The sequence below is a fragment of the Phyllopteryx taeniolatus genome, chromosome 14, assembly GCF_024500385.1.
Source record: "Phyllopteryx taeniolatus isolate TA_2022b chromosome 14, UOR_Ptae_1.2, whole genome shotgun sequence".
In the NCBI taxonomy this organism is placed as follows: domain Eukaryota; kingdom Metazoa; phylum Chordata; class Actinopteri; order Syngnathiformes; family Syngnathidae; genus Phyllopteryx; species Phyllopteryx taeniolatus.
In genome coordinates this window covers 2271933-2296585 of record NC_084515.1, presented here as the reverse complement: position 1 = coordinate 2296585, position 24653 = coordinate 2271933, and the positions used below count along the sequence as shown (strand labels likewise).

The window sequence follows — 24653 nt, the reverse complement described above, 5'->3', positions numbered from 1 at the left end:
CGATCATTTGTAGGCAATATGGGTTAAGTGTCTTTCCCAGGGACACAACAATGACATGCGCTCAGGTGGGGATACAAACTGGCGACTCCGGTTGCAGGGTGTAGTCTTACCCTCTTAGCCCCCCCCCACAATAAAATAAATGTCATTATATACAAACCAGGCTTGTTTGGCTTTAACCAGTTTTGATGTTAAACCAAACATTCTCAACTTCTTGTAAACTAAAAACACTGGGTGACATTTCAAAAATCTACATCTATGAATAAATTGTTTGGCCAAAATAAACATGGTGTTATACGTCAGTTTTTATTTTTCATTATCAATCCACATTTAATATCCTTGTGTTCCAGTTTGGGCAGCATGGTGGTTCTGACGACTGGGGTTCAAATCTGGCCTCTCCTGTGTGGAGTTTGCATGTTCTCCCTGTCCCTGCGTGGGTTTTCTCCAGGTACTCCAGTTTCCTCCCACATCCTAAAAACGTGCATGATAGGTTAAGTGAAGACTCTAAATTGTCCGTAGGTGTGAATGTGAGTACGACTGCTCGTTTGTCTATGTGTGCCCTGCGATTGGGTGGCGACCAGTTCAGCTTGTACTCTGACTCTCCCAAAGTCAGCTGGGATGGGCTCCAGCATGCCCGCGACCCCAGTGAGGATAAGCACTACAGAAAATGGATGGATGGCAATTTCAGCTTTGGTGATTTGTCGTTGTTTTTGTTTCTTCCCAGATATCCACTGTTCGAATTATTTTATTCCAAAAACAATTTGGTACTTTTGCAATCATAAAACAAATGTTGTAAAGTCTCTGTCAGTTACAAAATATATATATATTTTTTTAATCGATGTTGAATCTTTGTCTTCTTAACAGGGGTAAATATCATTTAACATTTTGAAGTATTTCTTTAGTCTTTGGCGATATGGGTAAAATTAGGTATTTAGTTTGAATCTTAATTTTAATTCCTGCAGGCTAATCTTTCAATAGATTTTTTCATTTTTAAAGATAAAGGGTAAGTTTTACTCATGAGGGCACCTCTTATGAATCTGTTATTGCATTTCTTATCTATAACACTAATATCTATTAATTATAGGTATTCTTTTGCCATGAAGCAAAATTCCTTTAACCATATTCACCATGCCCTGTGAAATCACTCATATTCTGAGTATCATTGTTTAGTGCACTTCAGATTAAGTGCATTAACAAAATATTCAAATTTAAGAAATTCCTCATTTGCATCCATTAGGTACAGAATCGACCAAATACCTCTCTTTCCCCTTCTTCTTCTTTTCCTTTTGACTTGTCCCTTTAGGGGTCGCCACAGCGCGTCATCCTTTTCCATGTAAGCCTATCTCCTGCATCCTCCTCTCGAACACCAACTGCCATCATGTCTTCCCTCACGACATCCATCAACCTTCTCTTTGGTCTTCCTCTAGCTCTCTTGCCTGGCAGCTCCATCCTCATCATCCTTCTACCAATATACTCACTATTTCTCCTCTGGATGTTTCCAAACCATCGAAGTCTGCGCTCTCTAACTTTGTCTCCAAAACATCAAACCTTGGCTGTCCCTGTGATGAGCTCATTTCTAATTTTATCCAAACTGGTCACTCCGAGAGCGAACCTCAACATCGTCATTTCCGCTACCTCCAGCTCTGCTTCCTGTTGTCTCTTCAGTGCCACTGTCTCTAATCCATACATCATGGCTGGCCTCAGCACTGTTTTATAAACTTTGCCCTTCATCGTAGCAGAGACTCTTCTGTCACATAACACACCTGACACCTTTCTCCACCCGTTCCAACCTGCTTGGACCCGTTTCTTCACTTCCTGACCACACTCACCATTGCTCTGGACGGTTGACCCCAAGTATTTAAAGTCATCCACCCTTACTATCTCATTTCCCTGTAGCCTCACTCTTACCCCACCACCCCTCTCATTCGTGCACATATATTCTGTCTTACTTTGGCTATGCACACATTCTTCATCCCTCTGCTTTCCAGTGCATGCCTCCACCTTTCTAACTGTTCCTCCACCTGCTCCCTGCTTTCACTACAGATCACAATGTCATCTGCAAACATCATGGTCCACGGGGATTCCAGTCGAACCTCATCTGTCAGCCTATCCATCACCACTGCACACAGTAATGGGCTCAGGGCTGATCCCTGATGCAGTCCCACCGCCACCTTAAATTACTCTCACACCTACAGCACACCTCACCGCTGTTCTGCTGCCCTCGTACATGTCCTATATTATTCTAACATACTTCTCTGCCACTCCAGACTTCTGCATGCAGTACCACAGTTCCTCTCTGGGTACTCTGTCATAGGCTTTCTCTAGATCTACAAAGACACAATGTAGCTCCTTCTGACCTTCTCTGTACTTTTCCATCAACATCCTCAAGGCAAATCATGCATCTGTGGTACTTTTTCTAGGCATGAAACCATACTGTTGCTCGCAAATACTCACTTCTGTCCTGAGTCTAGCCTCCACTACTCTTTCCCATAACTTCATTGTGTGGCTCATCAACTTTATTCCTCTATAGTTGCCACAGCTCTGCACATCACCTTTGTTCTTAAAAATGGGCACCAGTACACTTTTCCTCCATTCCTCAGGCATCTTCTCACGCACTAGAATTCTATTGAACAAGCTGGTCAAAAACTCCACAGCCACCTCTCCTAGATGCTTCCATACCTCCACAGGAATGTCATCAGGACCAACTGCCTTTCCATTTTTCATCCTCTTTAATGCCTTTCTAACTTCCCCCTTACTAATCATTGCCACTTCCTGGTCCACCACACTTGCCTCTTCTACTCTCCCTTCTCTCTCATTTTCCTCATTCATCAACTCCTCAAAGTATTCTTTCCATCTAGCTAGCACACTGCTGGCACCAGTCAACATATTTCCATCTCTATCCTTAATCACCCTAACCTGCTGCACATCCTTCCCATCTCTGTATAGATCCTTTACTCCTTCTTTAGCATCCAACCTGCCATACATGTCATCATATGCCTCTTGTTTGGCCTTTGCCACCTCTAACTTTGCCCTGTGTAGTATCTCAATGTATTCCTTTCGCCTCTCCTTGGTCCTCTCAGTGTCCCACTTCTTCTTAGCTAACCGTTTTCCTTGTATGATTTCCTGTACTGTGAGGTTCCACCACCAAGTCTCCTTCTCTCCTTTCCTGCCAGAAGATACACCAAGTACTCTCCTGCCTGCCTTTCTGATCACCTTTGCTGCAGTGGTCCAGTCTTCTGGAAGCTCCTCCTATCCACCGGGAGCCTGTCTCACCTCTTCCCAAAAAGCTCCACAACACTCGTCCTGTCTCCGCTTCCACCACATGGTTCTCTGCTCTTCCTTTGTCTTCCTAATCTTCCTCCCCACCACCAGAGTCATCTTACATACCACCATCCTATGCTGTCTAGCCACTCTCCCCTACCACTACCTTACATTCGATAACCTCCTTCAGATTACATCGTCTGCACAAGATGTAATCCACCTGCTTGCTTCTACCTCCTTGTAGGTCACCCTATGTTCCTGTCTCTTCCGGAAAAAAGTGTTCACTACAGCCATTTGCATCTTTTTTGGTAAGTCTACCACTATCTGTCCCTTCAAGTTCCTTTCCTGGATGTCGTACTTACCCATCACTTCTTCATCACCCCTATTTCCTTCACCAACATGTCCGTTACAATCTGCACCAATCACGACTCTCTCTCTGTCTGGGATGCTCAGAACTACTTCGTCTAGCTCCTTCCAGAATTTCTCCTTCACCTCTAGGTCACATCCTACCTGTGGGGCATAGCCACTAATCACATTATACATAACACCCTCAATTTCAAGTTTCAGCCTCATCACCCGATCTGATACTCTTTTCACCTCCAAGACATTCTTAGCCAACTCTTCTTTTAAAATAACCCCGACTCCATTTCTCTTCCCAGCTACACCATGTTAAAATAATTTAAACCCTGCCCCTAAACTTCTAGCCTTACTGCCTTTCCACCTGGTCTCCTGGACACACAATATATCAACCTTTCTCCTAATCATCATGTCAACCAACTCCTGAGATTTTCCTGTCATAGTCCCAACATTCAAAGTCCCCACATTCAGTTCTAGGCTCCGTGCTTTCCTCTTCTCTTTCTGCCGAAGAACCCGCTTTCCACCTCTTCGACTTCGACCCACAGTAGCTGAATTTCCAACGGCGCCCTGCAGGTTGACGGCGCCGGTGGCGGACGTTGTTAACCCGGGCCACGACCGATCCGGTATGGAATTCTTTGGATGAATGCTCATATTTGTTTGGCAAAGTTTTAAGACGGTTGCCCTTCCTGACGCAACCCTCTGCATTTATCCGGGCTTGGGACCGGCCTACAGTTTGCACTGGCTTGTGCCCCTCATAGGGCTGCATTAAATACCTCTCTCTCCCCAATCGTGATAAAACAAAAGATTTTCTTCTCAACAGATACATCTATTATTCCAGATAGGAACAGAGTGCGAAGTGAAGTATGATTATAAATTAATTTCCAGTCCAGGAGAACCTGCTGAAACTTGGACAACTTAATCGGTAGCTTGGTTATACAAAAGTCATATTTTTGCAAAAATTCTATTCCACCACAATTTTCAAATATTTTACAGGGGATATAAAACCATAAATTATCCACATTTTTATAAAATTGTTTCAACCATTTGTTTTATCATGCCATGCATTGCTTCATAATCAATTACTTTTGGACCTCAGTCCTCCAGTGATTTTATTTACCACATCTCATTGTCACAGATAATTATGTTAAAACGCCATGACATTGTCAGTGTTTTAGCGATTTAGCGCCACCTAGTGTACCAATGTTGCGACTGCATCCCACATCAGGAATGTCATAAAATAAAACGCAAGACTCATAAATTAAATGTGTAACTTCTTTCACCTAAGGACTTTTTTCTAATAATAAATTTTTTTTCTAAAAAATATTCAACTTTTTCTTAGGTATGACGTTCTAAAAGATACTGTAATATACTTATTTCTTAAAAATACTCAACTTTTTTTTTTTCTCAAACACGACTTTTCTTTCATAACATATGCAACTTTTTTGACCTTGTTCTAAAAAAATACATCATTCCTTTAAAAAATATGATTTTTTTTCTTGAAAGACATTTTTCCCAAGCGTGGCCCTAATCCTTCAAGACCTGTAATATTCACACATTTTTCCTAGAAATACTTTACTCAAATATGATATAAAAAAATCTAAAAAATATTTAACTTTTTTCCTCAAATATATGACCATCCTCTAAAAAATACGAGATTTTCTTAAAAAAATATGACATGTAAGATAACGTTTTTCTTTTCATTGTAGCCCGAATACTTAAATACCCATCATATCACATCATCCTTCCAAGAAAAATAACTTTTCGAGGAGAAAAGATTATAAATTACCCAGCACAGTTCTGGTGGTTGTGCGCATGCGCACGCGTCGTTACCGCAGCAGCGGCAGCGTGGTCATGTGACGCTCGCATTTCCGACACAACAATACAACGCACACTCGCCTGAAGCAAGCGCTCCTCTCGCTCTATCCCCTCCCTCCCTCCCTCCCTCATTGCCTGGCTCTCTCTCTCTCGCTCTCGGCATGGCGGACGGCGAGAGGTCCCCGCTCCTGTCGGATCTGGGCGACGGCGCTCTCGGCAGCGGCAACGGCGGCCTGTCGCCCGGCGCTGCGCCCTACGGTGTGGCCGGCAAGCCGCAGAGTGAGTATACGCCTCCGCTGCGTTCGCGCTCACCATCCTCCGCCCTAACTAGCCGGATGCTAAACAGCTAACGCGACGCTGTGACAGTGACGGAGAATCGGACGGTCGTGCTTGTTTTTAACCCGGGGGAGGACGTCAGTTTTCGGCTGTCTCTTGACTTCGTCCCAGGGGGAGATCGAAAGTGCTGTTTAACTATATATTCTCGGAGGACCTGAACGCATCACCACGTCGAGCCAGCTAACCGCTCTTGTTGTAATAGCACGCGAGCTAGGGCTTATCAGCCCAAAACGCTCGTTAAACGTCAAATTGGCGACTTACAAGCACCACGTTGAAGTTGAGATTCATGTAGAATATGCTAGTTGTGTTTAAAATGCTTATTTTCATTTCAAACGAACATAATTGAGCTAATTGTGCTGATCCACTGGTTAGCAAAAGCGAGAAACACCTGTTTTGATTGACACGTCGCGCGGCCAATCGGAAGACTTGTGGAAGGCGGGTCCAAGCTGGGCTGTAGCCAATAGCAGGCTAACGAGAAAAGGGTTGCCTCTCAATTTCAGTTGGTGTCGTCACAGATATTCAAAGCGTCGTCTTGTCATCTATATTAACGGATATTCACTCATTTTCAGTCAAATCAGTAACCTAAAGTTGTAATATGGAGTCAGCCATACGTACAGTCTGATTGGTGGATCCTCCTCTTAGCATTCCTAGAGTATTTTCCGGCCTAAAGCTGCCTTGAAAGGCTCTGTAAACGTCAACTTCGCAGCTTAGAATCACCGTGATTTAGCTAAGATTTAATTCCAACATAGTGGTCGTATTTTTAGGAGCTTAACGTCGACCATAATTACGCTAAACGTGCTTTCTCAATGGCAAGCAGCACAAGGAACACTTGGTTTGATTGACACGTCACACAGCCAATCGGAAGACGGCGGTGGGGCGGGTCCGACCAGACCTCTGGCCATTGAAAGGTTGATTACGAAGGGTTGTGTTCAGATGTCATATCACGTCCATGTAATGTTTGTCATCTTAAGACCTCGTCTAATTGTCTATTAAATGCAAATATTCCGTGTTTTTTTTTTTTTTAAATCAAATCAAAAACATAAATCAATGATACGTTCGATTCATCAATTTTAAACATGTACAGCCTGATTGGTTGGATTTCCCCTCTCAGCATTCCAGGAGTGTTTTCCTTGCAAAAGCTGCTTTCAGAAAGTCGAACTCGAGACCAAATCTTATTAGCTTGTTAATCATGAAGCGGTGAACTTGTCATGGGAACTGAGACTTTATTTTTTTTGCAGTCCAGTTGTACAAAATCATTGTTTTGTCACTGATGTTTACTACTTCTTGAGTCCGAATTTGTACAAGAACCAAATTGTGGTATTAAGGGAGATAAGTCATATCATGAGGGGAAAAATTTAACTCGAAGAAAAAAGTTGTTTTACAAGAAGAAAAATCCAATTTTACAACAATAGTCAAAATTTTACCAGGACCGAGTTGTGTGAATCTGAGAGAAATTAATCTAATTTAACAAGAACAAATTCAAAATGTTATGAGAAAATGTTCTTCTTTTACAAGAGCCAAGTTGTGAAATTACAAGAATGATTTGTAATATGCTTGGGGAAAAAAGTGACTGAAGAGGAAAGGGAGAATGTATATATAAGAACAATCCAATTATACAAAAAAGTTCAAAGATTACAAGAATGCATTTCTAACTTTTACGAGAACAAAGTTGTCATTACAAGAAATAAGTCGAAATATTATAAGGTAACTGAAGAGAGAGAAAAAATTTCATTTTACGGGGAAAGAATAAAGTCAATTTATAAATTTTTACATTTTACAAGAATAAAGTCAAACTTTTCTGAGAATATATTTGTAATTTTACAGCAAGCAAGTTGTGGTATTACAAGAAGTTGTAAAATTATGAAGGGAAAAATAATTTTATAAGAAGAAAAATCATGGATGAAGTTTTTCGCCTGTCATCCAGCTCTTCCTCTTTGTCCATCTCCATCATGCGTTTCGTGTCACGTCTCTGGACCTCAGCTGTATGTCGCCGGCGATTGATGTCCGTTAATCTTGACAGTTGGTTAAGCGTGTTACGATATACTCAAGTGGATAAAAGTTCTCGCAAACAACATCGCTGGGTCATTAGCAAGTTAACTTACACACACACGTTAAACGGAATGACATACGGATCAACAAAAGCAGATCAGCAAGGACGAGAAGAGTGCTGGGTCATGACCACTTACGTGATCACCCACACCGGTGCTGGAAGCCAACCGCTCCTCGAAAAGAGGTAGATGTTCGTTTGTGGCAATTTTTATCATTGTTTTCATTTACACAGTAATTATTGTATGAGTATTTAATGCTACAGAAACACAAAATAATATTTTTAGTGAGCGTTTTACAGCCACACTCTGCCCATTGGTCGGCAATATGCCTCATTTCTATGGGGAGAGATTTGTCTCAAAATTCATTCATTCATTCATTTTCTGTTCCACTTCTCCTCACTGCCGCTGTCTCAAATTTGTGTACACAAATATATCCGCGATTTACACGTTTTTTCAGATCCACAAATCTGTGATTTACACACGTTTTTCAAATCCACAAATATAGCCACAGTTTACACGTTTTTTTAATGTTGTGTGTGCATTTATCATGACTTATCATTTGTAAATATTTAATTCTGGTTGTGAATTGTTGGTGTACTTGTGGATCAGCGGGCGCACACATTTATTTTTGAAACAAGCGTAACCCACTTTTTAAGATATTCACACACACAAGTTGAGAATATTCACACGTATAGGAAGGCCCGTCCCTCCGTCCGCAAAGTTGTGGATTGCAGGTTTAAGAGAACCAAAATGTGGTATAGTGAGGAATAAGTTGTAATATACTGAAAGGAAAAAATTGCTTGAGGGAGGAAAAAACTTAATCTTACAAGAAAAAAAAAAATAATACAAGAGTAAAGTCAAAATTTTATGACAACCAAGTTGATATTACGAATACTTTTGTTGAAATTAAAAAGAAAAATGTACGTAAGTGTGAGGATGCTGGTGGGTATGCAACCCGTAAAATTAACTACTGCTTTCCTATTAGCTTTTACATTGTTTTTGACTCAATAATACAGTCATTTTAAAATGCATATTTGGCCTTATTATCAGTATTGTTTTTTTGTTTTTGTTTTCTTTCCCCATTCAAGGCTTCCCGCCCTTCCCCAGCCCCACGCAGCCGTCAGTGCTTCTTGGCGAGGACCCGCCTCCGTACTCGCCCCTCACCTCGCCCGAGAGCGGCAGCGCGCCCGTTATCAGTTGCCGGGTGTGCCAGAGTCTCATCTCAGTGGAAGGGAAAATCCACCAGCATGTGGTCAAGTGCGGCGTGTGCAACGAGGCCACAGTAGGTCCTAAACTCTCCCAAGAAAAAAAACATCTAACTAACATGACTAATTTGTCCCATAGGGAATAATGTGAAGTCGATCACTCCATTCCAGGCTCAGACGGTCATGTCGCCATCGTAAAACCTTGAAGTGAACATGTTTCAAGTAGCATTTCAACATTCTTAAGTCCTTCACTGCACGCTGTTTTCAAAGCAGAGTTCCCCATATTGCCAGCTATTTTAGCGCATTTTTGACAGATCTCTCAAGAACCACAGAATGTGTTCTGTAACAATATAAGCAACGAATCTGAAACAAACCTTTTGAAGGCAAATTCATGTATTTACAGGTTTACATCTAAGTAACGCACTGTGAGCGATGCTGACTCACTGCATGGCTTGAGTTGAATGTCTGTTTTTTTTTATGGGAGTACTTATTCACTCCAGGAACTGCATCATCTTTTCTCACGCACACGTTCTACTACCTACCGTGACCCACACTGTTTACACCATACATATACATATTCTGTTCGAGTGTGAGGTGCCTAAGTTTGTCTGACTTTCAATGTGTTTGGAATTTCTCTTCCTCATAATTGGCATAACAAACTGAGATTCACCCCCTAATTTTTCTCTTCGACTGAAAAGGTGTGCTAATCTCAAATCCAATGCAATCTCCAGGGATCTTTTAGTCATTAAAGTGATTTACAGACTTGAAATTTAGAGACAAGTTGGACAAGACCCTCTTCCATGTACTTGACAATATATGTTGGTGGCAGTAAAACAGTTTGATTCCAATTGACAAATCTAAAAGTCTGCGGTAATCAAGGTTTGTATTTTGACAAAAGGGATTTTCTTTTTCACGGTAACTGCTAATATGTTCGCTAATATTTCTGTGGAAGTTGATGCAAGTTAATACCAGGGGTAAAACTTGGTGTGTGTGTGTGTGTGTGTGTGTGGGGGGGGGGGGGTTGATTGACTGTTTACAGAGCTTGTTTACTGTATCAGGAGACCTAAAGTAAAATCCCAAAAGGGAAGGGGGTAAAAAAAAAAATAAAATAAACTCAAAGCTAACAAAGTGCATTGTAGCAGTAATTTGGCATTTTATAAAAAATGTTCAATAAAATGTATTTAATGCAGCCCTATGGGGGGCACAAGCCAGTGCAAACTGTAGGCCGGTCCCAAGCCCGGATAAATGCAGAGGGTTGCGTCAGGAAGGGCATCCGGCTTAAAACTTTGCCAAACAAATATGAGCGTTCATCCAAATAATTCCATACCGGATCGGTCGTGGCCCGGGTTAAGAACGTCCACCACCAGCGCCGTTGGAAATTCAGCTACTGTGGGTCGAAGTCGAAGAAGAAGAAGAGGGGGAATGCGGGTTCTTTGGCAGAAAGAGAAGAGGAAAGCACAGAGCCTAGAACTGAATGTGGGCACATTGAATGTTGGGACTATGACAGGAAAATCTCGGGAGTTGGTTGACATGATGATTAGGAGAAAGGTTGATATATTGTGTGTCCAGGAGACCAGGTGGAAAGCCAGTAAGGCTAGAAATTTAGGGGCAGGGTTTAAATTATTTTACCATGGTGTAGATGGGAAGAGAAATGGAATTGGGGTTATTTTAAAAGAAGAGTTGGCTAAGAATGTCTTGGAGGTGAAAAGAGTATCAGATCGGGTGATGAGGCTGAAACTTGTAGGATGTGACCTAGAGGTGAAGGACAAATTCTGGAAGGAGCTAGACGAAGTACTTCTGAGCATCCCAGATATATAGAGAGAGAGTTGTGATTGGTGCAGATTGTGATTGACATGTTGGTGAAGGAAATAGGGGTGATGAAGAAGTGATGGGTAAGTACGGCATCCAGGAAAGGAACTTAGAGGGACAGATGGTGGTAAACTTTGCAAAAAGGATGCAAATGGCTGTAGTGAACACATTTTTCCAGAAGAGGCACGAACATAGGGTGACCTACAAGAGTGGAGGTAGAAGCATGCTGGTAGATTACATCTTGTGCAGACGATATAATCTGAAGGAGGATACCGACTGTACGGTAGTGGTAGGGGAGAGTGTGGCTAGACAGCATAGGATGGTGGTGTGTAAAATGACTCTGGTGGTGGGGAGGAAGATTAGGAAGAAAAAGGCAGAGCAGAGAACCATGTGGTGGAACCTGAGACAGGACGAGTGTTGTGCAGCTTTTCGGGAAGAGGTGAGACAGGCTCTCGGTGGACAGGAGGATCTTCCAGAAGACTGGACCACTGCAGCCAAGGTGATCAGAGAGGCAGGCAGGAGAGTACTTGGTGTATCTTCTGGCAGGAAAGAAGAGGAGGAGACTTGGTGGTGGAACCTCACAGTACAGGAAATCATACAAGGAAAACGGTTAGCTAAGAAGAAGTGGGACACTGAGAGGACCGAGGAGAGGCGAAAGGAATACATTGAGATGCGACACAGGGAAAAGGTAGAGGTGGCAAAGGCCAAACAAGGCATATGATGACATGTATGGCAGGTTGGACACTAAAGAAGGAGAAAAGGATCTATACAGGTTGGCCAGACAGGGATAGAGATGGGAAGGATGTGCAGCAGGTTAGGTTGATTAAGAATAGAGATGGAAATATGTTGACTGGTGCCAGCATTGTGCTAGCGAGATGGAAAGAATACTTTGAGGAGTTGATGAATGAGGAAAATGAGAGAGAAGGGAGAGTAGAAGACGCAAGTGTGCTGGACCAGGAAGTGGCAATGATTAGTAAGGGGGAAGTTAGAAAGGCATTAAAGAGGATTAAAAATGGAAAGGCAGTTGGTCCTGATGACATTCCTGTGGAGGTATGGAAGCATCTAGGAGAGGTGGCTGTGGAGTTTTTGACCAGCTTATTCAATAGAATTGTAGCGCGTGAGAAGATGCCTGAGGAATGGAGAAAAAGTGTGCTGGTGCCCCTTTTTAAGAACAAAGGTGATGTGGAGAGCTGTGGCAACTATAGAGGAATAAAGTTGAGCCACACGAAGGCAGCAGAACAGTGGTGAGGTGTGCTGTCGGTGTGACAGACGAATTTAAGGTGGAGGTGGGACTGCATCAGGGATCAGCCCTGAGCCCCTTCCTGTTTGCAGTGGTGATGGATAGGCTGACAGATGAGGTTGGACTGGAATCCCCGTGCACCATGATGTTTGCAGATGACATTGTGATCTGCAGGGAGCAGGTGGAGGAACAGTTAGAAAGATGGAGGCATGCACTGGAAAGCAGAGGAATGAAGATTAGCCGAAGTAAGACAGAATATATGTGCATGATTGAGAGGGGTGGTGGGGGAAGAGTAAGGCTACAGGGAAAAGAGATAGCAAGGGTGGAGGACTTTAAATACTTGGGGTCAACCGTCCAGAGCAATGGTGAGTGTGGTCAGGAAGTGAAGAAACGTGTCCAAGCAGGTTGGAACGGGTGGAGGAAGGTGTCAGGTGTGTTATGTGACAGAAGAGTCTCGGCTATGATGAAGGGCAAAGTTTATAAAACAATGGTGAGTCCGGCCATTATGTATGGATTAAAAACAATGGCACTGAAGAGACAACGGGAACCAGAGCTGGAGGTGGCGGAAATGAAGATGTTATTTGCTCTCGGAGTGACCAGTTTGGATAAAATTAGAAATGAGCTCATCACAGGGACAGCCAAAGTTCGATGTTTTGGAGACAAAGTTAGAGAGAACAGACTTCGATGGTTTGGACACATCCAGAGGAGAAATAGTGAGTATATTGGTAGGATGATGAGGATGGAGCTGCCAGGCAAGAGAGCTAGAGGAAGACCAAAGAGAAGGTTGATGAATGTCGTGAGGGAAGACATGAGGGCAGTTGGTGTTCGAGAGGAGGATGCAGGAGATAGGCTCTCATGGAAAAGGATGACGCGCTGTGGCGACCCCTAACGGGACAAGCCGAAAGGAAAAGAAGTTCAATAAAATGTATTTATTAATTATTGATGTATTTTTGTTTGGTTCTCACTAAATTATTGGTTACCGGTAATTTTAATATACATGATAAAATACAATATTTATTTAGAGTATGAATTTAACTTTTATATTCAGTTCAGTAAATAGTTGGTTACAGCCATTGTAAATAAAATAAATAAATAGTAAACAATTTAACATAGTTTACATTACATATTTAGTAACTAGTTCATAATATTGGTCAAATAAATTTTCGTACACATTGAATTTTTTTTTATTTTATGAAAATAATTGGTGAATAAATTTATATTTAATAAAAAATATTCATCCATCCATCCATTTTCTTTACCGCTTATCCTCACTAGAGTGACGGGCTGCTGGAGCCTCTCCCAGCTATCTTCGGGCGGTAGGCGGGGTACACCCTGCACCAGTCGCACCGCACATAGAAAGAAACAACCATTCGCACTCACGTTCACACCTACAGGCAATTTAGAGTCTTCAACCTACCACGCATGTTTTTGGGATGTGGGAGAAAACCGGAGTGCCCGGAGGAAACCCACCCACGCACGGGGAGAACATGCAAACTCCACACAGGCGGGGGCGAGATGTGAACCCCAGTCCCCAGAACTGTGAGGCAGATGTGCTAGGCAGTCGTCCACCGTGCCACTAAAAATATTAATAAAATATGCATAGTAGCGTTTTATAATTTGTGAATGTCCTGGCCCATCAGCCAGTTTTTCAAATCAAATGTAGCCCTTGAGCACAAAGGTTTACCTACCTCTGCTTTAGATGCTCACAGGGATGAAGTCTCATGTGATATCACACACAATGATAGCTTGAACCAAAAAATCTCTCTCTCTATAAAAAAAAAAAAAAAAAAAAAAGACCCTGCTGGCCACTCCACTAGAAGTGATATGGTAGCATTGGTTTGGCTCGGTGGAGTTCTGCGCTCCACTGTGTGCTGTTGCAGGTGAATGTAAATTGCTTGTGTGTGATCGTGTGCTTTTACCAGCAGCAACAGTGCGCTGTTGAAACTTTGTCGGAGAAGCTGCTCACATGATCGCATTGTTCAAGTTGTTTTTTGTTTGTTTGTTTTTGTTTTTTCACCCTGCAGCAACAAAAGAGCTCAGTTCCAATCTGGAGGCACTGGAGAGTAGAAGTCCATTTTTCTTCCAACAGAAATACATAGAAAAACTTTTTTTCTTTACAGATATTGTGAAAATAACATTTTCAATGTTTAAAAATGTAACATAAAATGAGCCATCAAGCTTCATGGCTTCCCCTGCCCCTGTCACGCTCTTTTATACTGTGGTTGTGATTGTGATGTCCATGTGAAGTGAGGAGTTCCTTTCTGTGCGCAGCCCATCAAGAACGCTCCGGCTGGAAAGAAGTATGTACGCTGTCCCTGTAACTGTCTGCTCATCTGCAAGGTCACCTCCCAGCGGATCGCGTGTCCGAGGCCGTACTGGTACTCGCATTACCCTCTCTCGCACTGTCTGTGTGAGTGTGTGTGCATGTGTGTGTGCACGCGCCCATATGAATGGGAGCAAATGAGAGAATGTGCAAATGTGAACATTAAGGCAGCCATATTGTGACAAAACATTTTTTTTGGGGGGGGGTGTCTTGTTCTGCATCTTGGCTTAATTTTTCACTATCTCTGTGTGTGTGTTTGCAGTAAGCGGATAATCAACCTGGGTCCGGTTCATCCCGGTCCGGCCAGTCCTGACCCCCAGCCCGCCGGCGCCCGCGTCTCCTGCGGACATTGCAGCAACACCTTCCTGGTACGCTGTCTGTCGCGCGTCTTTTTCAAACACTTTCATTCAGATTTGCTTAGTTTTAACATTACACTAGTTAGCTTAGCATGAGAGGTCTCCAGGCTTGGGTCTTGTCACATTATTAATATACTACCTTTATGATTTTGTTTGTTTTGTTTTGTGTTTTCGTTTAGTTTTTTTGTTATGCCAAGTTTGAGCAGAACTCATGTGTCCACCTGTTACCCACCAAACACATGGACATACAAAATATGACTTTTTTTCTTTTACAATATTTGCAAAAATATTGTTGAAATACATTTTGAAATATAAATAAAATGTAAATATTTATTAAAATAACATGTAATTTCATTTTTATTTAAAAATATTAAGTGTCTTTAAAATATGTAATTTAAATTAAGTTAAAAACAAATTGAAACAAGTACATTAATTTAAAATATTCACCCCAAAAAAATATTTGACCATATGTAAATTATTGTTAAATAATATATAACTTAGTCCTGTTCTATATGAAATTTGAAATTGTCATATTTCTGAAAATGTATGATGACATAAATTGTTTTTAAAATGTCATTTTTAAGGATAATTTAGGATAACAAATGTCACTTAATTTGCAATAGGACATTTAAAATATTTGTTACATATTTTTCCTTAAAATAATAATTACAATATTTTTAACTAAATATCATTATTATTTGAGAAACATTTTCAATGAATATGTTTTTCAAAAGAATATTTTGACTTTTTCAAAGAAAATCTCCAGATTAAAAAGAAATTTAAAAACATGAGTATTAAAATATTTGGAATAGCTACACATTACCCAAAAATTAAATGATCACACATAAACCCCTGGAGCCACACTGTATTCTGCATTTACACCAAAATGTAACTGCGCCACAGTTTTGTTTTTTGGCTTCCCCCCCGTAATCCTGCTAATAAACAAAATTACTCCAGAAACTTCGTCCTCTGAGGTGGTAATACAAAAACGTTGGCTGTGGCGCTTGTTTAGCATTCAGCGCGGCTCCGTCTGTCTGGGTGGAGAACACGAGTACTAATCTGTGCCCCGGGATCTGTTGCGCTGATCTTCTTGTTACCGATGGCCTGATAAACTTGTCTGTGCTGCACATACAAATGAAGAAGAAGAAGGTCTGGGTATACCTTTTCCTACTGCTGACAAGTGTACCTCCTCCAGCACTCTTTTTATTGGTCATTTGTTCCCAGCCACGCAAAGTCCACTAAACACGTAATTCCTTCTCATTTACACAGCAATTTATCGTCCACTGGTCCCCGTGGCTGCTCGCGTCCTTAATTTAACGACCGTCATGCTGCTCTCCGAAGCGCCCGAGTGGCCATTTTTTTCACCGGATAATTAGTGAGCTGACACTTGCCAACATTTCCATTGGCACCAACAAGCATTCGTCTTCATCGAAACTGAAATTATCCTCGGTATACAGTGGGTATGGAAAGTATTCAGACCCCCTTAAATTTTTCACTCTATTATATTGCAGCCATTTGCTAAAATAATTTGTTCATTTTTTTCCTCCTTAATGTACACACAGCACCCCATATTGACAGAAAAAAACAGAATTGTTGAAATTTTTTCAGATTTATTAAAGAAAAAATTAAATATCACACAGCCATAAGTATTCACACCCTTTGCTGTGACACTCATATATTTAACTCAGGTGCTGTCCATTTCTTCTGATCATCCTTGAGATGGCGCTACACCTTCATTGGAGTCCAGCTGTGTTTGATTATACTGACTGGACTTGATTAGGAAAGCCACACACCTGTCTATATAAGACCTTACAGCTCACAGTGCATAGCAAATGAGAATCATGAGGTCAAAGGAACTGCAAGAAGAGCTCAGAAACAGAATTGTGGCAAGGCACACATCTGGCCAAGGTTACAAAAAAATTCTGATGCACTTTAAGGTTCCTAAGAGCACAGTGGCCTCCATAATCCTTAAATGGAAGACGTTTGGGACGACCAGAACCCTTCCTAGAACTGGCCGTCCAGCCAAACTGAGCAATCGGGGGAGGAGTGCCTTGGTGAGAGAGGTAAAGAAGAACCCAAAGATCACTGTGGCTGAGCTCCAGACATTCAGTCGGGAGAAGGGAGAAAGTTCTGGAAAGTCAACAATCACTGCAGCCCTCCACCAGTCGGGGCTTTATGGCAGAGTGGCCTGACGGAAGCCTCTCCTCAGTGCAAGACACATGAAAGCCCACATGGAGTTTGCTAAAAAAAAAAAACACACCTGAAGGACTCCAGGATGGTGAGAAATATGATTCTCTGGTCTGATGAGACCAAGATAGAACTTTTTGGCCTTAATTCTAAGCGGTATCTGTAGAGAAAACCAGGCACTGGTCATCACCTGTCCAATACAGTCCCAACAGTGAAGCATGGTGGTGGCAGCATGCAGGGACAGGACGACTGGTTGCAATCGAAGGAAAGATGAATGTGGCCAAGTACAGGGATATCCTGGACGAAAACCTTCTCCAGAATGCTCAGGACCTCAGACTGGGCCGAAGGTTCACCTTCCAACAAGACAATGACCCTAAGCACACAGCTAAAATAACGAAGGAGTGGCTTCAGAACAACTCTGTGACTGTTCTTGAATGGCCAAGCCAGAGCCCTGACTTAAACCCAATTGAGCAGCTCTAGAGAGACCTGAAAATGGCTGTCCACCATTCACCATCCAACCTGAAAAAACTGGAGAGGATCTGCAAGGAGGAATGGCAGAGGTTCCCCAAATCCAGGTGTGAAAAACTTGTTGCATCATTCCCAAAAAGACTCATGGCTGTATTAGCTCAAAAGGGTGCTTCTACTAAATACTAACCAAAGGGTCTAAATACTTATTGCTGTATGATATTTTATTTTTTATTTTTTAATAAATCTGCAAAAATTTCAACAATTTTTTTTGGCTAGTCAAGCCATCATCATTTATGTGGTGCTCAAGCATGGTACACTTATTTATGCATTGTTCATGAAAGACGCTCTCAAATATTGCAAGCTGAACTGTGCTCAAGCGCTTTTGGCACCAGAAGTCTGCATTGTTTGGTTAGTCAAGCCAATTTTATTTCTATAAAGCAGTGGTTCTTAACCTTGTTGGAGGTACTCAACCCCGCAAGTTTCATAAGAACATTCACGGCACTCTTTCTATGTGGAAAAATAAAACAAGGTTTATTTCAAATTCAAAATAAGTATACATTTTATCAGTTTTACAGAAAATTTGTGTTCAAAGAACAAAACTAACAAAACATGAATTTCACACAAAAAATAATATGGTTCAATGAAAATTTACTGTAAATGTGAATTTTTGCTGTTGCCTTTCACCTTGGAAAGTGCCACTCTCATATCATTTTCACAACAAAATCACTCCCTTTTCTTTGTTTTTATGTCTAAAATCCTCAAAAACGATTGTTTGCTCAGATATGGCCGATGCAAGCTTACACCTATTTGGAAGTGGTAGAAGTAGCACGGATGCTTTTCCCACTAGTTGGTCTATTGCTGTCGTAGATTTGAACAATAGGTCGATACAACATTCCTCCTCCCTGAGCTGCGTGCCTCTGGCAATGCTATGCTAGTAGGGGCAAAGTGTCAGTGCATACCATGTATGTGAACAGCACGCGAACCAAAATAACAAGGATGCCTGCATACTGTTGCCCACAATGGCGTACAACCACAAAGGGAACTGGGAATAATCTTTATATAATATTTTTGGCGTTATTTTTCAACTGCGACACCACATGGTGTTCCGACCTCAGACACTTGCAGCACATGCTCAAAGGGTTCGTCAACGGGATTCTGCGTCCTGTTAAGTGTGGCGAGAAAAGGATTTTAACGGGCAGACGCATGCATACATACATGCATGTGTGTCTGTCTCGTCCTCCGCCGAACCCCTGAGGTTCAACCCAGCCCAAGTTAAGAACCACTGATATAGAGCTCAGGCATGCTACACTTACTGTATTTATGCATTTTTAACTAATGGCTAACTTCCACAAAGCAAGCAGTACCATGTTCACGCATCCTTGTCACCAAAAGTGAGTCAAACCCATTTTAATCCTATAGCAGTAGTAGTGAGTGCTTCATGCCATGCTCAAGCACTAAGGGCACGCTTACAACAAGCAAGACGTATCGTACTCAAGCATACGTAACACAGAAAATAACACATTGAAAGACTGTTAGTGTGAGCGCTCTTTTCCATGCTCAAGTATGGCACACTTGATTATGCATTATTAACAAAGGGCACACTCGCAGAACGAAAGCTGTACTGTGGTCAAGCACACTTGACACCAGAGATCTGGATAGTTTGGTTAGTTAAGCCAATTTTATCTAGGCAGCGTTAGTGTGAGTGCTCAAAAACAAGCAGGAACAACGAAAACGGAAAAAAAATAAAAGTTCAAGCACTTAAGGGTGTGCTCACACATAGCAAGCTGTACTTTGCTCAATTACCAAGGGTCTGGAGCATCTGACTTACTACTTGTACATAGACTTCTTTGTATAATCGGGAAAAACCCATTGTCGGAATGTTTTGTGCTTACAGTGGACAGAGTTCACAGACCGGACGCTTGCCAGATGCCCGCACTGCAGGAAAGTGTGAGTAGTCATTTATTGTTAAAATTAAATCTTTTTCCTATGGTTTGTATTTTGTTCCTAATAGATTTTTTTCATAGTATTTTTATTTTTTTTAATTTTAGTAATTCTTGTCCAATATTTTCTTTTTAAATTTATATATATTTTCTAATTTCAATATTTGTTACATGTACAGTGTTCTTCCTACTATATATTTTGTTTAATATTTGTATATCTTTTTCCTAACATGTTGGTATTATTTTGTCAAATCCTTTTGTATTTTTCTTGTTTTTCTTATGGTAGTTTTACTACTAGATCTTTTTTTTTTTTTTTTTCTTATTTTATTTTTCCTTCTATTTTTGTATTTTTACTCTATTTTTTTCAAATATTTGTGTATTTTTCATATAATCCTTTTATTTTAATATAATGCAAAAATTCATTTTTTTTCATAAATGTATATTGTGCATCACAGTACTACATCTCAGTAAAGTCAAGGTTGATAATGCCATCATTAAGTCACATTTTCCTGCACTTTTCCTGGTGCGAGGCCTGAAATTTACCAGTTAACTTGAATGGAGCATCTTTTTCAGCCTCAAATGAAAAACTTGTCCATATTGCTTTTTTGTGTACTGCCCAAACATATGTTTTGCAGCGATAACATCCTTTTATTGTCATCGTAGTCTAACAAAAACACTATTTTTTAATAATAATGGGATAATTGTTTTTGCAAACATCCTCAACTTCTTTGTCCTCCTTGCAGCTCCTCCATTGGTCAGCGGTATCCCAGGAGGAGGAGCTTGTGGTGTTTTCTGCTCTGCTTGCTGTTCTGCATCTCCACTGCTGGCCTAATTGTAAGTTTAAAAAAAAAAAAAAAAAACATCAGTCATATGACACCTTTGTGTTTAAAATTGTGATTGTAGACTATGCCATTCGAAAATGGCATCAAATCTTATCAGATTTGGTCAAGATGTGCCTGTAAAATCTGATGGTTTTCTGCCTTTTTCAAATCACCAGACATGGGAAAATGTGTATTTAAAAAAAAAATAAAAAAAGGACTGCTTTTACAGACAGTGTACAAATAGATAAATAAATAAATAAATATAAAAACTGATAGATAAAAAAACATGGGACTTCACGTTGCATTTTGGATTGTGACTAAATGTGCAACCTGGATTCAATCTGGATTAAACTGTCTTTGCATACTTGCAAATAGCACTTTTGTCTCAACATAATAAAAGTTTAAAATAATTGAATGCATTGTTCTTGATGGCCAACTGAGGGCGCTATCGGAGCACAAAACTGCTGAGTAGTTGTTAGCATTCTCCCCATGCTGCTGTCGTGAGGTTGCTTTCATCAAGTGGAATTCTAGTGGTTGTCTGTTTTGTCAAAATCAGACCCTCGAAGGGCTTCCATGATTACTCAAAATGCATATGGAACTAAATATGCAGCAGAAGTTTGAAACTCTAGGACACGTTTGTTTTTGAAGGACTCTTGGAAATGGTTTAAATCGACCCTAAAGTTGCTCACTTTGGACCAAAACCTCTCGTCGGGTTCTGGGTACTTTTTATGGATCTCTTCACAACATACCTTGCTATTAATATTTTTTTTATGTTGAGCTGTTTTAGTATCATAGTAGCAGTCATACAAAATCTGTAGAAGAAGTTAGCTTTTGAAGGACCCCTGAAAATGACCAATATCACCCTAAAATGGATGCTTCGAATCAAAATGGCTTTTTGTTCTTGAGACTTTTTTGTGGTTCTACTCATGATAAACGAGGCTTATTAAATTTCATGTTCTTTTTTGAAATTCTCTTTTTGAGTATCTTATTAGCAGTATGACAGAATCTCTTGGAATTTGCATTTTACAAACCCCCTCAGTTGCCTTAAAATGGCTGCTTTGAACCAAAATAGCAGACTTAATGTTTTTTTCAGGCATGGGTTGTTGAGACTTATTTCTGGTTCTAATCATGATAGACCTTGCTTGTAGATTTTCCGGTCTTATGTGAAACTAGTTCTGAGTATGGCTTTAAGGTCCAAGGGAAATGGCCAAAATGAGCCTAAAATGGCCTCTTCAAACCAAAATGGCAGACTTTGTGTGTCTTCTCACGTATGGCCTCTTGAGACATTTTTGTGTTTCTACTCATGAAAGACATTGCTTTTAAATTTAATCATCATATGTGAAAATAATTTTTGAGAAGGACCCTGGGAAATAACCCAAATCACCCAAAAAGGGCACTTTCGAACCAAAATGGCAGACTTTTACCGTGTCTTTTTTGGCATGATAGCCATTGCTATTAAATTTCACTCTACTATGGGAAACCTCCTGACATACCATCCTTGTCTCTTTAGGCTGGCACGTGGCTGAAGGCTGAGACCTACCCTGGCATTTACGCCTCGTGGGCCGTTCTTCTGCTTCTGGTGTTGGTGACCCTGGCACGGGCCTTCTACTGGGCCTGCATGCGGGTCAGCCAGCCTCTCCAGAGCTTCACATAAAGCCCCTGCCCTCAAATCCCCCCTCCCCTACTTTCCTCCAAACATTTCTCCGAGTGGCCAGGCCGGAGGATGAATGGCTTTAAAAACAAGAAGATAAGAAATATTTATTTCACTATTCTGGTCGTGTGGCTACTTCTGTATTCATTTTATTCCATCTCCCTGCTCTCTGTCACCTTTGTTATTTCCGCGCCTTGAATGGAGCGTTTAACATTTTTTTAAAGCAGCGACATTAACGCTGCCGCTGTCTTTGTGAATCAAAAGGATGAAGGAGGCGTTTGAAATGTTTCGACGCGTGTGAAGGTAGACCACCGCCTGCGAATATTCCCCATCGCCTGGGGAGCGACTTTGATCCTGAAAAATCAACGCTAATGGAAGGAATTTTGAGCATCAACAAAACATTTGAATGACAACAAATTCCGGATGGCGACGGCCAAATGGTCTTTGAAGCTAGCTAACAATTTTCACAGGAAAAAGTGCTGCACACTGTTCTCAACAGCTTTGTTTACCATTACTAGCATAACTGTTACGCATATACAGCAAAAATAGTTTTTCGGAAATATTTTGTATAATTTACTGTAAGAATCCATTGCTTTCTGAAGCCTAGAACAAAACGTTAAAATCCCTGCTTTCTGTGAACGCACTACCAGGGGGACGTTACCTTTTTTATTTTTATTTTATTTTATTTTTTTGCTGCAAGTGACAGGCTTCCCTATTGGTCGCTCATGAAGGTTGGAAGGAGCTTTGTTGAAAATGACAAAAAGGCTGCGTTTTTACTGGAGAATTGTAAAAGACTTCACCATAATTGCAATGTCGCTTTTAATTATTTTCCAAAAAGCACCTGAAATAAGATTAGCTTCTACTTTGATCTTAATTATTTCGGGAAATTGTGAAGAATGTATCGCCATGGTAACCACGATCAAGTCCAAAACTTTTACGAAAGACCCCTTGTTAATTAAATCGTAAAAACTTCACCATAATCACTCTTACTTTCGCGAGGCTAGCTTCGGCTTCGTCTTATTTCGAGAAATTGTGATGGCTGTATCGCCATGGGAACCATTATCAAAACGAGACAATTCAACTCCTTTACGTTTTTTACGAAAACACCCCTCTGACGTTTAATCGTCTGAACCTCACAGTCGTGATGTAACTTGATGTTTAGCAAGGCTAGTTTCCTTTGACCACTTTTGTGAAATCATTAAGGATGCATCACCATGGTTACCAAAATCAAAACGCGAGATGAGTTCCATTTTGTTTACGAAAAACACTTCAGATGTTAAATCATAAAAACTTAACCATAATCTCAATGTCTTTGAGTGAATCACGGTTCTGTTAAACTTTCATAAAAACAACGTAAAGGAAACTGCATTAGCGACGACGCTACCTTCCGCTTTGATGCAACTTATTCCGTGCGGAGAAGACTGCATCGCCATGGTAACCACGATCAAAACAAGAGATTCATTAGTTCCATTGCTGTTACGATGGTGCTCGATGCTTAGTGAGGCTAGGTTCCTTTTTGACCAGACTTATTTTGTGAAATTGTTAATGATCACGGGAGACAAGTCGGTTCCGTTGTGAATGCTTACGAAAAAACCCTCAGACGTTAAATCGTAAAAACTTGGCCATAATCACAAATGTAATTTTTATCAAGGTTCCCTTAAGCGTTCTTAAAAATGAGGTAAAAGAAACCCGTTAGCGAGGCTAGCTTCCACTTCAATGCAACTTATTTAGTGTCGAGAAGGATGTATCGCCATTGGTAATTGTGATCAAAACTAGAGAAAAGTCAGTTTCACTGCCAACTCTTACGAAAAGACTCCTGGGACATTCAACTTTAAAACTTGACTGTAATCACGATATTGCTACGTGCTTAACTCAGTTCTCTTAAGTTGGCAACATTGAGCTAGCTTCCGACTTGATCAAACGTCTTTTGTTAAAGTTGTCAAGGGTGTATCGCCATTGTAACGGCAATCAAGACAAGAGACAAGCCCCTCAGACGTAAAAGTTTCATCATAATCACAAGGTCGTTACACATTTAGCTCTGATTGTTTAAATCTGGCGACGCTAACCTACTTTTTTGCAAATTCTCAAATGCTTTGATGATGATAGTTTTTATTTTGTAAATAATCTTTGTTTTTTCCAGTGTGACAGGAAGTGATTCAGCCAATTGCTCAGAATGGAGGGGTGTGGGTGGGGAAACACTAAAATTGTGATTGTTTTTAGTTTTTACTTTTGTTGCGTATTTAATTTTTTTTGATGAGCCACTAACCTGATGAGCCTGAAACACACACAGACGCACAACTATTCACATGCCACATGCACACACACACACACAAACAAACACACACTCGGCACCTTACACGGCAACAGTTATTTTTTACACTGTCAAATTTTGCGCTAAATTCTCAATGATCATGGTAGAGAGAAAAAGCCTGAATGTTTTGTTTTTCAATCATGTTTTTTTTTTTTTTTTTTTTTTTTTTTTTTTAAAAAACCTCTTCTCAAATCAGTGCAGTAATTTGGATGGTGTTTTAATAAACCAGTCAATTGTGTGCAGCCTGTCTGGGGACCAGTTTGTGATTTACGGCCCATGTGAACGGAGAGGCCGCCAAATAAAAGAGGTGTCAAATGCTTGTGTGGCGTCTTTATATTACACACACAGACTAATGGGTGAGCATTTTTATGTCAATAATGCTATAACGTTGGTAGCTCGTTAGCTCAAAATGCTAATGTTATGCTATGCAGTTGTCTGCATATTTGTTTGAATCCCTCAAAAAATCAACACCTTTGTCTCTTTACAGGTTAGCAACATAGTATTTTTATTTTTTGTAAAATAATGCTA

At 40.8% G+C, this 24653-nt stretch overlaps 1 protein-coding gene and 1 long non-coding RNA gene across 2 annotated transcripts; one reads left to right on the top strand and one right to left on the bottom strand.

Annotated features, from left to right (window-relative positions):
- Window positions 1-280: 280 nt before the first annotated feature.
- LOC133488721 (uncharacterized) lies at window positions 281-6612 on the bottom strand. Its single transcript, XR_009791723.1, has 3 exons — window positions 6382-6612; window positions 6155-6305; window positions 281-468 (listed from the first exon to the last, which is right to left on the bottom strand). It is a non-coding gene; the product is annotated as an uncharacterized LOC133488721 (long non-coding RNA).
- pip4p1a (phosphatidylinositol-4,5-bisphosphate 4-phosphatase 1a) lies at window positions 5426-24444 on the top strand. Its single transcript, XM_061796950.1, has 7 exons — window positions 5426-5709; window positions 8903-9096; window positions 14340-14446; window positions 14654-14759; window positions 19297-19349; window positions 20086-20176; window positions 21674-24444. Exons 1-7 carry the CDS (start codon window positions 5592-5594, stop codon window positions 21815-21817), a joined length of 813 nt encoding a protein of 270 aa, XP_061652934.1. The 5' UTR covers window positions 5426-5591; the 3' UTR covers window positions 21818-24444.
- The last annotated feature ends 209 nt before the right edge of the window (window positions 24445-24653 follow it).

Excerpts from the sequence above, each read along its gene's own strand:
- pip4p1a (XM_061796950.1), top strand. The coding sequence starts at position 5,592 with ATGGCGGACGGCGAGAGGTCCCCGCTCCTGTCGGATCTGGGCGACGGC. Across the intron at positions 5,710-8,902 it reads TGTGGCCGGCAAGCCGCAGA|GCTTCCCGCCCTTCCCCAGC; the intron begins GTGAGTATACGC and ends TCCCCATTCAAG. Across the intron at positions 14,760-19,296 it reads ATTGCAGCAACACCTTCCTG|TGGACAGAGTTCACAGACCG; the intron begins GTACGCTGTCTG and ends TTGTGCTTACAG.